This window comes from Musa acuminata, chromosome BXJ3-7 (genome assembly GCF_036884655.1).
Source record: "Musa acuminata AAA Group cultivar baxijiao chromosome BXJ3-7, Cavendish_Baxijiao_AAA, whole genome shotgun sequence".
NCBI classification, from domain to species: domain Eukaryota; kingdom Viridiplantae; phylum Streptophyta; class Magnoliopsida; order Zingiberales; family Musaceae; genus Musa; species Musa acuminata.
Genome location: NC_088355.1, coordinates 35,590,792 through 35,606,117, shown reverse-complemented (window position 1 = coordinate 35,606,117; position 15,326 = coordinate 35,590,792). Strand labels below are relative to the sequence as shown.

At 34.8% G+C, this 15,326-nt stretch overlaps 1 protein-coding gene across 1 annotated transcript; it reads left to right on the top strand.

Annotated features, from left to right (window-relative positions):
• The first annotated feature begins 4,874 nt into the window (after positions 1 to 4,874).
• On the top strand, positions 4,875 to 9,959 carry LOC135642088 (casein kinase 1-like). The gene is made up of 10 exons (XM_065157912.1): positions 4,875 to 5,504; positions 5,606 to 5,646; positions 6,305 to 6,374; positions 6,458 to 6,606; positions 6,731 to 6,826; positions 8,228 to 8,298; positions 9,160 to 9,221; positions 9,299 to 9,362; positions 9,456 to 9,540; positions 9,664 to 9,959. The coding sequence occupies exons 1-10, from the start codon at positions 5,429 to 5,431 to the stop codon at positions 9,817 to 9,819; spliced, it is 870 nt and encodes a 289-aa protein (XP_065013984.1). The 5' UTR covers positions 4,875 to 5,428; the 3' UTR covers positions 9,820 to 9,959.
• Positions 9,960 to 15,326: the final 5,367 nt, after the last annotated feature.

The following is a 15,326-nucleotide window of genomic DNA, read 5'->3' as shown; positions in this document are numbered from 1 at the left end:
ATAGTTGCACTTCTTCTATTTATTGATGACAAACGAAAGAAGTTATGATGATAATCATGTATGGAATGATATATTGAAATTTTGATTATGCATGATTTTATGATGATATATTATAAATATTCATGATTAAATTTACTTTAACTTGAATTCAATCTGAATTCAAGGTTCTATCAATACAGCATATTGATAGGGGGAGTTAAGGTTAACTCCATCATCAATTGGTTGTTATCATAAAAAATGAAGATATTGTTGAATTTTAAATTTTGATGATAAACTAATTGATAGTATTTATGATTTGATCTGCATTTTGAGTGACGCAGAAAACTTCGATCAAGAAGAGACAGTTAAAATAGGAAGAATCATGTTGGGCCGAAGTATAACATGTCAAAATATTGGATGTCACGATAAAAGATCGATTGACATATCGATAAAAGGCTTCGGGCCATGGGTTCGGCATCGGGCTAAGAAGAGTAGAAATTACGCTAAGAAAATCGGAGTTGTGGAGGTCAATTGACTGATTGGGCAATAGGCTGTAAGAGAGGATAATGTGCTGAAGAATCCAACGAAGCGTCAATGCACCAATGGCATGTTGGACAACATTTGATTCAAGCTTTGTAATAATTGTCTAGATCAAAGTAGGTTTTAAGTGTACAAGATTAACTATAATAACAATGAAGGTATAAAGCAAAATAAAGTCCCGGAGTCAATAACGAGATTTCGTTGAAAGTTTGAGAGTTCGTCGGAAGTCCAAACATTCGTCGAAAGTTCTGCCAGAATTGACTAAGAAGTCCAGGAGCTTGCCAAAGAAGCTCATCGGAACTCGCCAAGGAGATTGTCGTGAAGTCCAAGAGCTTACCGGTTGTCCATTGGAACATTGCCGAGAAATTATCGGAAGTTCGTCGGAAGCTCGCCGGAAGAAACCTAGACTAACCGAACTTGATTTGCTTAGTGTATACCTTAAAATTCATAGTTATCATATAATTGGGTTGGAATTGGACTAACTCAATTAGGGGCCAATTGGACCCAAGTTTGGGCTATGTTGGGCTAAGTGAAAAAGCTCAAACAGTGACCCAACAAATGAAATTGTCGTGACACAGTCTCCGAGACTATGTCAGGTGGTGGTACCACCTAATAACCGAGCTTTGTTGAGAGTAACCGAGTTTGTTGGGAGTCCATTGGAACATTACCGAGAAATCGTCAGAAGTTCGTCGGAAGCTCGCCGGAAGAAACATAGACTAACCAAACTTGATTTGCTTAGTGTATACCTTAAAATTCGTAGTTAGCATATAATTGGGTTGGAAGTGGGCCAACTAAATTATGGGCCAATTGGGCCCAAGTTTGGGCTGTGTTGTGCCAAGTGCAAAGGCTCAAACAGTAACATAACAAGTGAAACTGTCCTACCACAGTCTCCTAGGTGGTGGTACCATCCAGTGTCAAGCTATAGGTGATGGTATCGCCCGTACCCCAAAGTCTCAAGGATTTGAATTTTGGCTTCAAGTTTTAAAATCATTTAGGGTCTATAAATACCCTAGCTATTCCTATATGGAGTAAGAAAAAAGTTGAGCAAAATTCTATAATTTTAAAGTTATAAACCCTATTAGAAAGTTGAGTTTCCTCCTCCTAAAGCTTAGAAATAATTCTAAGGGAGGTGTGTGTGAGATACCTTATAAAAGAGGGTTGTAAAAGGATAGTTAATTTTCACTTGTTGAAAAAAGATTATTAGTGGATGCTGGTGACCTCGACGGAAGAGGAATCGAGAGTAGATGTAGGTCACAACAACCGAACTACTATGGTTTGCATTTCTACTTTGCTATTTATATTTATTGCAAACTACCATACTTTCTTATTACTCTAGCTACACACTCTTTCGAATGTGTTTTAAGTTAATATCTTTTCGAAATTGATTTTAATCGAGCGAAAGAATTTCAAACTGACATAATTTTATCCTCTGCACTAATTCACCCCCTCCCTCTTAGAGTGTCGACTCGATCTATCGTGGCTATAATTATGGTGGAAGCAATAGTACTTGGATTTGTTCCTCCTCTCCAATGATGTCTTCAACTGTTAAGAGTCTTTGAAGATCCTTTTTTTTTATCTATAAAAGACTTTGATTCTAGTCCTATTCAAATGAGTTGACTTAGAACTCGGGTGAGGCAGCTTACCACAACATATCAGGGTGTCCAAGGTGTTGTATAGTGACATCTAGGCGCGAAAGGTGGTATTATGCTTTATCGGGTCAGTATTATTATTAAAGACCTCTAATGATAAGAGACAAAAGTTCATCTAGATTAACTCCTCATAAATGTTATGAGTGAATGAGGACCGATCGGAGATGGGATGGATCAAACTTTCCTCTAATAAAACTCTCGTTGCATCTCTTATAAATATTAGTTCATTTGCTATAGTAAGTTCTAATTGGGGAGCGGGGCGCTCCCTCCATTAACTGTTATATATATGTATATATGTATATATGTATATATGTATATATGTATATATGTATATATGTATATATGTATATATGTATATATGTATATATGTATATTATATATATATACATATATACATATATACATATATACATATATACATATATACATATATACATATATACATATATACATATATACATATATACATATATACATATATACATATATACATATATACATATATACATATATACATATATATATATATATATATATATATATATATATATATATATATATATATATATATATAAACAAACTTATCTGCATTTGCTATAGGATTGAAATAAAAAAATAAACCCACATTATAAACAGAAAATAAGAGGAACGTTTTATTTGCCAAATTTTATTATATATCTATATTAATTACAATCAATTTATATCGATCGTAATTACTTAAAAAGTAGAAATCGTGGATATAATATCTAACTACGTCAACTATCTCCATGTGTCGAGTTAGCATGGTAATATGATCATTGTTAAAGACTTCGACAGGTGTATGCATCAATATTTTTTTAGAAAAGTAAATAATAAAAGCAGCATTTGAACATTAAATATTATAATAATTTATTAAGATCTTTACCAATTAAACTATATAATATCAAAAAAATTGACTATATAGTTTCCAAAAATGGATTATCCTTTCAAGCAAAGAAATGCTGCACGGAGTTGGATTGAGCCACTCCTAATATATATCCTTCCATGCTTCTGCTACCAATCCTTGCAACCTCTAACATGCAACATGTCCATCTATCCCGTACTCTTTCACGTAGCATTGGATTGTAGAGGCAACATGCTACCCATTTTACCAATACGATACACTAACTATTTTTCATTCATCAGAAGTTGATGCTCGGAGAACTCTAAAAGTCCATCAAGCCTTTCTTTTGTTTTCTGTTAGTTTTAACATAATCTTTTTATTATCGTTTTGATATGACTAATTATTCAAGCAGCTTCGAAGATCTTTGGGAAACCAGTAATCCACACTAATGAGAAGGGAGAGAAAACAAAAAAATCAAAAACCAGTAATCCACAATAATCTTTTTATTATCGTTTTGATATGACTAATTATTCAAGCAGCTTCGAAGATCTTTGGGAAACCAGTAATCCACACTAATGAGAAGGGAGAGAAAACAAAAAAATCAAAAGAGAAATTAAAAATTAACAAGTAAAGAATATACCACAATGTCAATGCAAATTTAACATGGTTACTTCTACAAAAGAAATTAAAATTTCACTATGTAAAACAAAATCAATACAAAGAATCACTCTCTCATGAGTTAACCTAAACTCAAATTTAAAATTATTTATACATATTCTTATTTAAAATTAGGATTACTCACAAGTAGTCTAAACTTAGGATTTCCTAAATCTTAAGAGTGATAGTGAAATATATGTGTATTTGATTAAGAAAAACAACGAATAGAAAATAAAATTTAAAGTTTAAAAAATAAATATGAAGCCACGTAATTATTATATTTGATCATTATAAACGGAAAAGAAAAGGAATGTTTTCTTATTTATTCTTGTCTTGGATATGACATAACTAACGCCTCTCTTCCTACAGATTTTACATTTTACGTAAATTTTGATGGCCCATAAGCCCGATATTGGTTGATGTTGCATTGGCCTTTTCTATATGAACCATAGGTTCTGTACATGTGGATCAATTAATTTAGGCCCATAACCATCGTACACGTTGAAATTTATGGATCTCATTATTCTAATGTGCTAACGTAGCCCACTGATGTAATTGTGATTTGAATGAACTGCGAATTTATATGTCTTAGGCCCGATATTAACTACCGTTTATTACAATTAGATCGTAATTACCGCCCTGCAAACAGCATGTTAGCCTTCGATTCTGCGATCCGATTCCCACCACCGACACCTCTCCACCTCTCATCTCGCTGCGTCTTTGCATCAGAGGTAACAACGGTCTCTGTTGAAACCCACGTTCAAACGCTACCCCCAATCAGTGAGCAGGTAGCTTTGTCGGGTGAGCTTACAGTCTAAAGTTCTGCGAACTAATCGCCACCACCAGGCGTTCGCACCTTTCCGTTTCGCTACGCTTCTGCATCAGAGATGACACTGGGCTTACAGTTGGACCCCACCTAAAAGCTACCTCCAATCATACAGCAGGTGGATTTCAGGTGAAGGCCGGATGTGTCGGAGAAATTTGTGGCTCTCCCATTTCCATCAATCACCCGTACGCGGAGATCGTACAACACCGGCCCATCACAGCTGGCAACGACGATTAACGAGTTCCTGCTCCCTTTTAAACCATGCTTAGGTCACCTAATTAGCAAGTAATTAAATCCCGAAATAATGGTAACAAACTCTTTTTTTATCATAAATAAATAGATACTGTTGTGTCGCCGGCTTTATCGAGATCGGTACCGCTCGCTTCCCGTTCTCTCTCCGTCGGGACGGATTTGCGTGGAGATTTGGGCGAATTTTTTTGACCTCCAGATCTTCGATCCGCCCATTCGTTTGCTGGAATCGCCGGCCGCCGATCGTGAGAACCGGTGCTTGGATCTCTCTTGTCGGTGAGATCTTCTAGGATTCCTATTTGGTGGTCGAAGGCTGGTGATTTGATTGTTTTCAATCGGAGTTGTGGGCGATTGGATATTTGCATCGACTGGGTGGGCTGTAGGGAATAGTGCTTTTTTGGTTGGATCCTTTGGTTAGAGGATTTGGTACCCGATGACTCGGATTCCTTGTAATGTAGGTTTTTGGGACCTGGAATAACGAATTCTGGGGTGTTTAGATTGGCGGATTAGATAGTTCTGGTTGTATTTCGTCGCGGAGGTGAGTTGTAGGGGGATTACTGGCGATTTGCGGAAAGAGAAGGAGGATTTTCTTTTATAACTTCAGTGATTAGGAGAATTCTTTTCTGAGTTTATTATTCTGGGTCAATTTGGCTTGGATCTTCAACTATGGAGCACGTGGTGGCCGGAAAATTTAAACTTGGCAAAAAGATTGGTAGTGGTTCTTTTGGAGAGCTTTATCTCGGTATGTTATTTTCTTGGATATGTGTGCATCATTTATAAATTCCTTTCATGCCTTGCCTTCTACTTATGGTCACCCCATATTTCTTGGTTTATTTGATTCAGGTGTCAACATACAAAGCGGAGAGGAAGTGGCGGTAAAGCTTGTATGTATCATTGCTTAGCTTGAATTCAAAACATTCAAAATTTTAAATCTAGACATATGTGGCTATTTTTTTTTTTTTTTAACTTGAATTTGAATCGATGATAACACTAATTTTTTTATGTGAGAAGTTACAAAGTTTTCCACGTATGACTTCTACCCTAGGTTTACATTGGCAAGTTTACCAGTTGAAACCATGTTACAGTCTATTAAATTAAGGTGTGAAGGTGGCACAATGCCTGCAACAAACGTATACATTGTTGCATAATATTTGAAACTTTTACATCCTCCATGATATTAAGCCCATTGATCTTGGATGTTACGTATTAGGTCCCATCTCCGAAAATCTAATGAGTGAAATGGTTGCTTGTTCAGTAATCAATGGAGATCAGTTTAATGTGAATTTTGTTCCTTGGTGTGTAATATGTGTTTGCAGGTTTAGCTTTTAGGAAGTTTTTAAACTTGCACCGACCACTCTGTTTTGTTTCTGAAAGTACATTAAAATTTTCTAGTTTGCTTCAGTACTGTATTCATTTGTGATTCTGATGATCTTGATCATAGTCTTGTACTTTAGTTTTGTCTTTATAGCAATCTACTTTTGCTATTCTATTTAATAACACATGAGATCTGAAAATTTACCATTTATGCTTTAATATTGGCAGGAGTCTGTGAAGGCAAAGCATCCTCAACTTCATTATGAGTCAAAGTTGTATATTCATCTCCAAGGAGGAAGTAAGTTGTTAATCTATAATTATGATTCATCTTGTTTGATTGGACATTGCCATTGATGATTTTATTTTTGTGTTTTAATCAAGCTGGAATTCCCCATCTAAAGTGGTTTGGTGTGGAAGGAGAATACAATGTCATGGTCATTGATCTTCTTGGGCCTAGCCTTGAAGACTTGTTCAACTACTGTAACCGGAGGTTTTCACTGAAATCAGTGCTAATGCTTGCTGATCAATTAGTATGTGCACCACGTTGTTACCTGTCTGCTGTAGCTCTAACCTTTCTAACGTCTAATTTTTTATACTTTTCTTATGGGACTTTCTAGCAATGTCATAATACCTGTGTTTTTTATCTTTTTAAAGATTAACCGAGTTGAGTATATGCACTCAAAGGGGTTTCTGCACCGTGATATAAAGCCAGATAACTTTCTTATGGGCCTTGGTCGTAAAGCAAATCAGGTATGTTATTGAATTACTGGAAACTTCAGTTACTAATTGCCCTTCAGACTGATAGATTGATGGCTTAGTTCTAGGAATATGTGATGATAGTTCTTTTGGACTTCAAATCATACTATGATGTTTTATTTTCTTGTTAGGTGTTGAATTTGTTCATGCAATATGGCAATGCAACTTGTGCTTACCTAAAAGTTATATTACATGCTTCTGAAGGTTAGGATAGAACATTTTTACCAAAGATATTGGCAATTGATTGACCAGTGGTTTCCTCACTATGCTCAATATGGTGCATACAAAAATATGGAATGTCAGTTATACCATACAATCCAACTTCATATTAGGCAAGTTATGAAGATCGAGGAAAACAATCTCCAATTACTGTGCAGATTGTAGTTGTACCATCATCTTATATGGCATTTAACCATTCACTTGATTATTTATATCTAGTACTTCCCTAACCAGGTATACAGTCAGAACACACAGGTAAAGATTTTCTTAACAACTCACTTGGAGTGAATAGTTCTTTAGTTTTAGGTATCTGAATGACGAAGCACTTATTTAGCATATATAATTTGTTTTATTTAAAAAATCTTTAGCATATTCCATTGATCTGTGTCCTAATTTGCTGCAACCTGGATGTTCCTGATGAGCACATTTATTACTAATCTTTGGTTGGTTGTTTTTTCATCGGAGTCCAGGGGCTGGGTCTGTGATGGTTGGCAAAATGATGATGATGGATTTGATGATGAACACAGATGCTCAGTAGCATCATCCTCCATAGGATTGTATCCCTTCGTGTATTGCTCAACAGCAATTCCTTTCTTCTCACCTTGTTCTAGTGATCCACTGTGAATCGGAGAGGTCCTATATCATTTCCAACCAACAGGCTTGATTCCCAGACATTTATTCTCTTGCATCTACTAATGGATAGAGAAAAAGGAACTGCGATATAGTGGAGATCATTATTCCAATAAGCATCCATAGTCGATGCTGTAGTTGGTTATGTTTGTTAGGTGCTATGCTTATATATAGCTTCGCTATAAGGCAGATTATGTTTATAGTATCTGATATTTCAGGCTATTGGTTGTTCCTAAAACTGATCACAGTCTGGCAAGGCTTTGGTCAACAACAACACAAAAGGTCTGAGTAGTGGGTATTTGGACTTTGGCATGGGGGCATTATCAGGGATCTTTTAATGCCAGTGTGGCAATAGTATAGAGGTGCAGGGATCTGTTTTAGTTTGTCTCAAGTTGAAATTACAGCAACCACATCAATCATTTATGTAGAGATTGAGAAACCAAATTATGAAATAATGGCTTTAGTCATGTACTCCCAGCGTTTTATGCTGTGTTCTTTGTCTTCTTCATTCTGTTTTCTTGTTTGACATTTGTTATTTACTCTCAGGTTTATATCATTGACTATGGCCTTGCAAAGAAATATAGGGATCTTCAAACTCATAAGCACATACCGTACAGGTAATTATATCTTAGTCCTGACATGTTAATATAAAAGCTTTACCAGCCTGCAAAGAACTCATGCCTACTTATGGTAGTTTTTTAATTAACTGTTGCTGTAGTGAAAATAAGGCTAATTTCAGGATAGCATTTTAAATAAGAGAACCTTGAAAACTATTTTTTTTCCCTTTCGTAATTGATCTTTTTGTTACCACTTACTCATGAAATGAAAAGGATTTTATATGATCTAAAATATGCATCTCTCTTATCATTCAGTTTTTAACCTCAAGATGCAAACCCATAAAGGAAAGATAAAAGGGAAAATTGGAAAGAGAGTAATTAAGATTAGTTTAAATTCTTCTAAGTTTGTTACTGATCTTAAGTAAATACTGTGAACAAGAATGAAGTGCTGACGAGTCATGAATATGGGACTGCTGAATTATTTAAGTCAAGAGTAAGTGATGAATTTGGATCTGCATTTTGTATGGAATTTAATTTTGGAAGGAAACAATATACTGTAGGAGACAATAGAAGTTGGAAAGCATAACACAGAGAAAATTTTGGCTATTAATAATTAAATTGACAGAATATTTTAAAGGCAGAGTAGTTCTTCAAAGTTCAGACCTTTGACGTTTCTATCTTTCTATAACCAATTTGCTAAGGTGGTTAATTTGGTTCTCTCTATCTTGCCCTTGTTTTATTTCTTGTTTTCTTCTGCCAAATGTGTTCGATATCATTTACAACTTCTAAAATGGGATTCTTATGCATATTCAGGAGTTGAGTTTTTGAGTCCTTGCGTTCCATATCTTTATGGACACATGTAATGTTCTTTAGCAATTGGTTATTGCTTATTAATTATGTAAGATGTTATGATCTTTACAGGGAGAATAAGAACCTAACAGGAACAGCACGTTATGCAAGTGTTAATACACATCTTGGGGTTGGTGAGTTTCTTCCACCTAATTTCACATATCATACATCTTGTGCTAACTCATATTGACATTTTCATTTCTACATGCAGAGCAAAGCCGACGAGATGATTTAGAATCTCTTGGCTATGTTCTTATGTATTTTTTAAGAGGAAGGTTAGCATCAATTTGTTGTGCTGTCTGTTACTTTCATTTATAGAATTTGATGACACTTAACATAATATGTCTGATGGTCATTCTTTACCTCAGCCTTCCTTGGCAAGGGCTTAAAGCTGGCAATAAAAAGCAGAAGTATGATAGAATTAGTGAAAAGAAAATGCTTACTCCCTTAGAGGTAACTCGGAATCTTCTTTTTATCTGTTTGATGAAGAACTTGATTATCCAGCATCTTCTATATTTTATTCGCACAATAAGGAAGACGAATGAGAAAACTTTTGGACCTTTTTTTGTGAATCAGGCACTTTGCAAGTCATATCCATCAGAATTTGTATCATACTTCCATTACTGTCGATCATTGCGATTTGAGGACAAGCCAGATTATTCCAGCAGTTCATGTCCACCGCACATCCAAGCAGTCCAAAAGATTGCAACTCGACCTGATGGAACGACATGACATGAAGATGAGCCGTGAATACAGACCATCAACATGAAGTTGCAAGCTTTGTTCATTTAGGAAGCATAGATGCCTTTAATTTCGTCAAACATAGCAACATGATGCTGGGAAAAATTATTATAACTAAATATTTTTTTTCATCTTTGTTTATGAAATTGGGTTTTTCATCAAAATATTAATTTTTTTTATCAAAAATAAATATTAATCAGAGCAGCATGAAGAGTAGAACAATAAATCAATTAGAAAGTGAGACATCAAATTTTTACGTAAAAAACTAAATGCGAAAAAAAACATATGACCTCCACTTTAAACTTCCATTATCATTAATAATAATAACAGATTTATAATAAGTCTTCTCCAGAATAACTAGAGGATCATAATAACATTAAGAACACAGATCTTAGCTCAATAATAATATATTATCATTACCATAGATGAATTTCATGAAAGAAAAATTTTAGGTTTCATCAAGTGGGTATAGCAAAAAAGTATCTTGAAGAGGATAAACCGTAAATATGTACCGTTAATATTATAAAGCTTATTGCAAGGACTTTCACATAAAATTTGAGCTAAAACCGATAAATTTAACTGCTTAATCATTTGGCAAAAGCCTCAAAACCTTAATTTCTCTCTCCTCTTCTCTCTTGTTCATTTTCTCTCCTCTTCTCTCACATCATGCAAACCATTATTTCCTTTTTTTTTTAATAAATTAGATTTGGACTCAATGCCCAAATCAATTAGTCCAAGCCCATCTAATATCACATTCACGACAACTATATTGGTCTCTTTTTTATTTTTTTTATTTTATTCTCGTTTTCAAAACCTACACTCTTTTTTTATGTAACGTAACTTATTACAGTGAAAACACTTGATATATCTTCTAGATTTGGATCTTCCTCTATAACCACGTAGATTTCTACTATAATTTCTTTCACGTCTTTCTTGTTTTTCAATAACAAGTATACCAGAAGAAGATTCTCTTTATTCTTTCCTTCTAGCATCTTCATTTAGTAAATTATCTTTAACCATTTTTATACTTAGAGTCTCACATGACATGGAGTTATAAATTATCACCACATACGTTTCTCAACTTTCCGATAAAGGGTTGAGAAGTAACAATCCTTGTATCTTATTATCTATATTCATTTTTTATAGCAACCGGCTTGTTTGCAAGATTCTAAAACAGACTTATATACTCAACAATGTTATTATCATCTTTATACTTTAAATTGACAAGCCTTACGAGGAGAAAAATTCTATTTTCTATTAACTTTTTCGTAAAAAGTTTTTTAAATTTTTACCAAACAATATCAGCTCTAATTTCATCAGAAATATACTCATGTAAATTTATATTCATCCATCTTCTAATATAGACTATAACTTTTCTATGTTGAACTTCTCATTCCTTATCTTCCATAGTAGAAGGTTTTTCTTAACTTTAATGAACTTATACAAATCTTTACAATAGAGTAAATCTTTCATTATACGTATTTAAATAGAATAATTTGATGAGTTTAATTTAATCATATCGCTTTGACTCTTTCATTTCAATCACAAGAAAAATTAGCATCAAACAACATGATGCTCTAATACCACTTATTGGAAAAAACTATTATAGTAGAATAATTTTTTTCTCTCTTTTTTATCAAAATATATTCCTAATCAAAATAACAACTTATTACCAAAAGTAAATATTAACCAGAGCAGTATAAACAATATAACAATGAATCAATCACAAAGTGAGACATTGAATTTTACATAGAAAACCCAATATGGGAAAATCCATAGGACTGTAGTCCACTTCAAATATTCACTATCACCAATACTGATATTATGTTTATAATAAGTCTTATCCAAAATAATTAGAGGATCATAATAACATAAAAAATATAGATCTTGACTCAACAATAACATAACATCATCACCACAATGAAAGAAAAATTTTAGGTCTCACTAGGTATAACAAAAATGTATATCATATACGATAAATCATAGATTGGTATGTTAAGATTATAGAGCTTACTGCCAAAATTTTTTATATAAAATTTGAACTTAAATCGATAAAGTTTAGCTGTTTGATCATCTAGCAAAACCTCGTAACCTTAATTTTCTCTCTTTGGTTCATTTTCTGTGCATCCAAATTTACCACCGTTAGCACGCCTTTATTCGCAGCCTTCTTATGTTGTGCATGCCACTATTTTTTTTTTTTTTAATAAATCAGATTTGGGCTCAAATACCAAATCAAATGGTCCAAGCCCACCTATGGGCTGGACCCAACACATGGTCTACAAAGAAATGATGATGGAAAGATTTCTTTAGACGAGGAAGAATGTGATATGGTGTCAGAGTGGGTGTATGAAACAATTCCAAAACATTCATAGAAGATTAATCTCGAACATAAATCGTCAAAAACGACCTTCGATCATTTAGGAAAGAAGAAATTCTTCCAATTTTTATGACTGCAATATGGTTTACAAGATCTTGCATTAAGCTTTGTTTGCTACAGCTACTCAGAGCCGCTAAAATGATACTGATATAGAGACCTTTATTTCGTATGCAAGTGCTTAAGCGTAATGACGTCGAGCAGTAACTCACTCCTGCAGAAAATTCTAGTATGGATAGCAGTCATAGGAACGTACAACTTCAATCAAACAGCAACTGGTTCGACAAGTAACAGAGTGATACGGTCTTTCATGGTAGTGTTGAAGTGGGTGTATGAGTCGATTTATAATTGTATACGTCTGCCATGGATCGTAACAAGTTAATTAATAATCTTCCGAGCAAAAGGCATGGGGACTGCAGTTGGATCGAGACATTCCTTGTTCACATCCTTCCATGCATCTTGGACTAACACCTGCAGCTTCTTGCATGCCTCATTTGCATCCGTGCCGTACTGTTTCATGTAGCATTCTACTGTGGAAGCAGTGCGTCCTCTTTCTTGCTCCAGCTGCGACGTCACCGACGGCTAACTATTTAGTCATTGTCATTTTGTAAAGGGCAATCCTCGATTCAATAACTTGTGTTACTAATCCTATTTAACTTGTGGGATAAGGAAATCTATCATAGTCATTTAAATTAGGGGTTTTGTGATAGAATTTGACATATGTATGGCTAGTTGTATTCAGGTTTTGGTAAAATTTGCGAGTACCAATATTTCATCATCTCAAACCACACCACTTGTTCACTAAAATGACTTTTTTTTAATAAGTAAAATTATATTAGCTAAACTGTAAAATTACAAGGAAATCACTGTAGACCTGAACAAAAAAAAAAAAACTAATCAATTAAAAGGGCTAATCTCTCTCCAAATAAATACGATATGAGTGAAATGTTCACTAAAATGACTAATTAATTATCAACATGATGGACTTAAAATGTTGATGAGTTAACCCTATGATAACAAAAAATATCTCTCATTTTTGTTGCAAGTTCGCTACGGATGATGATAACGACTATTTGGTTTCTCTATATACAAGTCCATATAAAGTATGAGTTAATGATTTTGCATTAATTACTAGAATAAACCAGAGACAGTATTAGAAAAGAGAAAAAACTTACATGGAGAGGCTTTTAAGCTCCTCGCGATGAAGCGATTGGACTAGATTGGAATCTAGCTTGGCGCAAGCTCTAATAACACATCATTTTGTGCTGCATCCTCTTGGTAGATGGAGAAGTAGTTTCTTGTCAAGAGCCTTCTCGTACTTCGAAATAGAGGTGTCTCAAGGGAAAGACACACTTTCATCGATCACTTAACATAGAGGTAAGTATACTTCTTGTGAAAGAAATGACTTCGTCAAGTATTGTCTCTCCATGTGTTCCAAGGTAGGCTGCGTTGTATAAGCTTAATAGTCCCTCCACATCACCCTTCGAGTCAGACGTGAAACTTCTTTCCTCATCTTTAAACTTGTTAAAAGCATCTGCAGTACGAAGCTGTGTATTCACGTCTACCACAGACTAATTGGTGAATTATAATAGAAATCTTGTCTACCACGAACTATTTAGTAACAATAGTTGCTCAAGCCTCTTTAAGTCAATTTTGCAGATCTTGTCATCAAAATGATTAATCGATCCGGCGTCAAACTTCATTTTGGATTGCCAAACCAAATGTAACTAAAGCTAGTCTAACGTGACATTTATTTCTTTCATCATATAGGAGTGTTCAGTGCTTATATGTTCTTACACTCTCAAAGATTGAAGAACACTACATGGAGATACGTTATATCCATGTTGTCTAAGTAGTCGATATTGAAGAGCGGCCTCGTAGAGACAATGGGTGTTAAAATCTGCATCACAAACTTTTCTTAATGCTTGGCTTATCTCTTTCTCAAAATGATGGTCCACTCCGAGATTTGGATGGCATCGATCAATTGCATGGTCTGCAGTAAAACACTGTAGTTATGCAGCATGCTCTTTATTGGCTCCCTTATGTCTCTTGGTCTTTCCTTCATCCATGCATGATTGTCCTGCATCAATTTGCAACGCAGAATGATAAAACAAATGCAGGTATTCCCGACCATATGAAGCAATCGGCCCACTTCTTGCAGATAGGCCGAATTATGTTTGATTTTAATAGATGCACAGAATTTGCTCAGCTAGCAAGTTGTTCACATTGCATTTTCACGAAACTTCATTTTTAGTTCAGGCATTAGAAGCATTAGCATTTACTGGAAAAACTATAGATAAGATTAGTCGCACTCTTCATGAATGCCTGTGCTTTAGAAGAGGATGAGACTTGCGTAATGTAGAAGTCACACAAAAGTTTAGTTGCACTTAGATGCATGCCTGAGCTTCGGAAGAGGGTGAGACATGCGTAATGAAGTAGTCACCCCAAACACTGGGATGGTAGCCTGAGGTCTTTCGAGAGACCTCCTCAACAACGCTTGCGACGAGGCACTCAGAGCTCATGGTCTCCACCCCTAGTCACTCGACGATATATATAGCAAAGAGTTGCCTTGTGGAATTGTGAGAGAGAGGAAGCCCTCATGGTTCGGTGTTTATAGGGGTTGAGCAATTGCCGTAATTATGTTATTATTGCATGGCTGTCAAATCTGGCATCAGGATCAACATAGAAGGTTGTCTGCTGTGACATATGCTTGCATCTCAAATTATCTAATTCACGTCCAATAAAATGCTATTGACAATTTATTTTGAGCATGGGCAAATCCAAAAGCGTGTGCCATTTTGTCAAAAAATAATTATTTTTTATTCGCATCAATCACCAGGAAAATTTTTGTTCGTGACTCGTGACCTCTCTCTATGGCTTCCCTCTCACAAAGATGTTGCTGTTGAACATGTATATTTGGCAAGGAAAACTCTTCTTCTTCTTCTTCTTCTTCTTCTTCTGATCTTAGTAACTATTTGGTTGTACATGTATTTTCTCATGCCACTTGTCTCATTGCCATATCTGTCTCCTTTCCTCACTTGCAGATCTATTTCAATGCAATATTGGGTTCAAATAATTAGTAGACAATGGTATCTGAAAAAGAGTGGTAACTCAGGATATATAA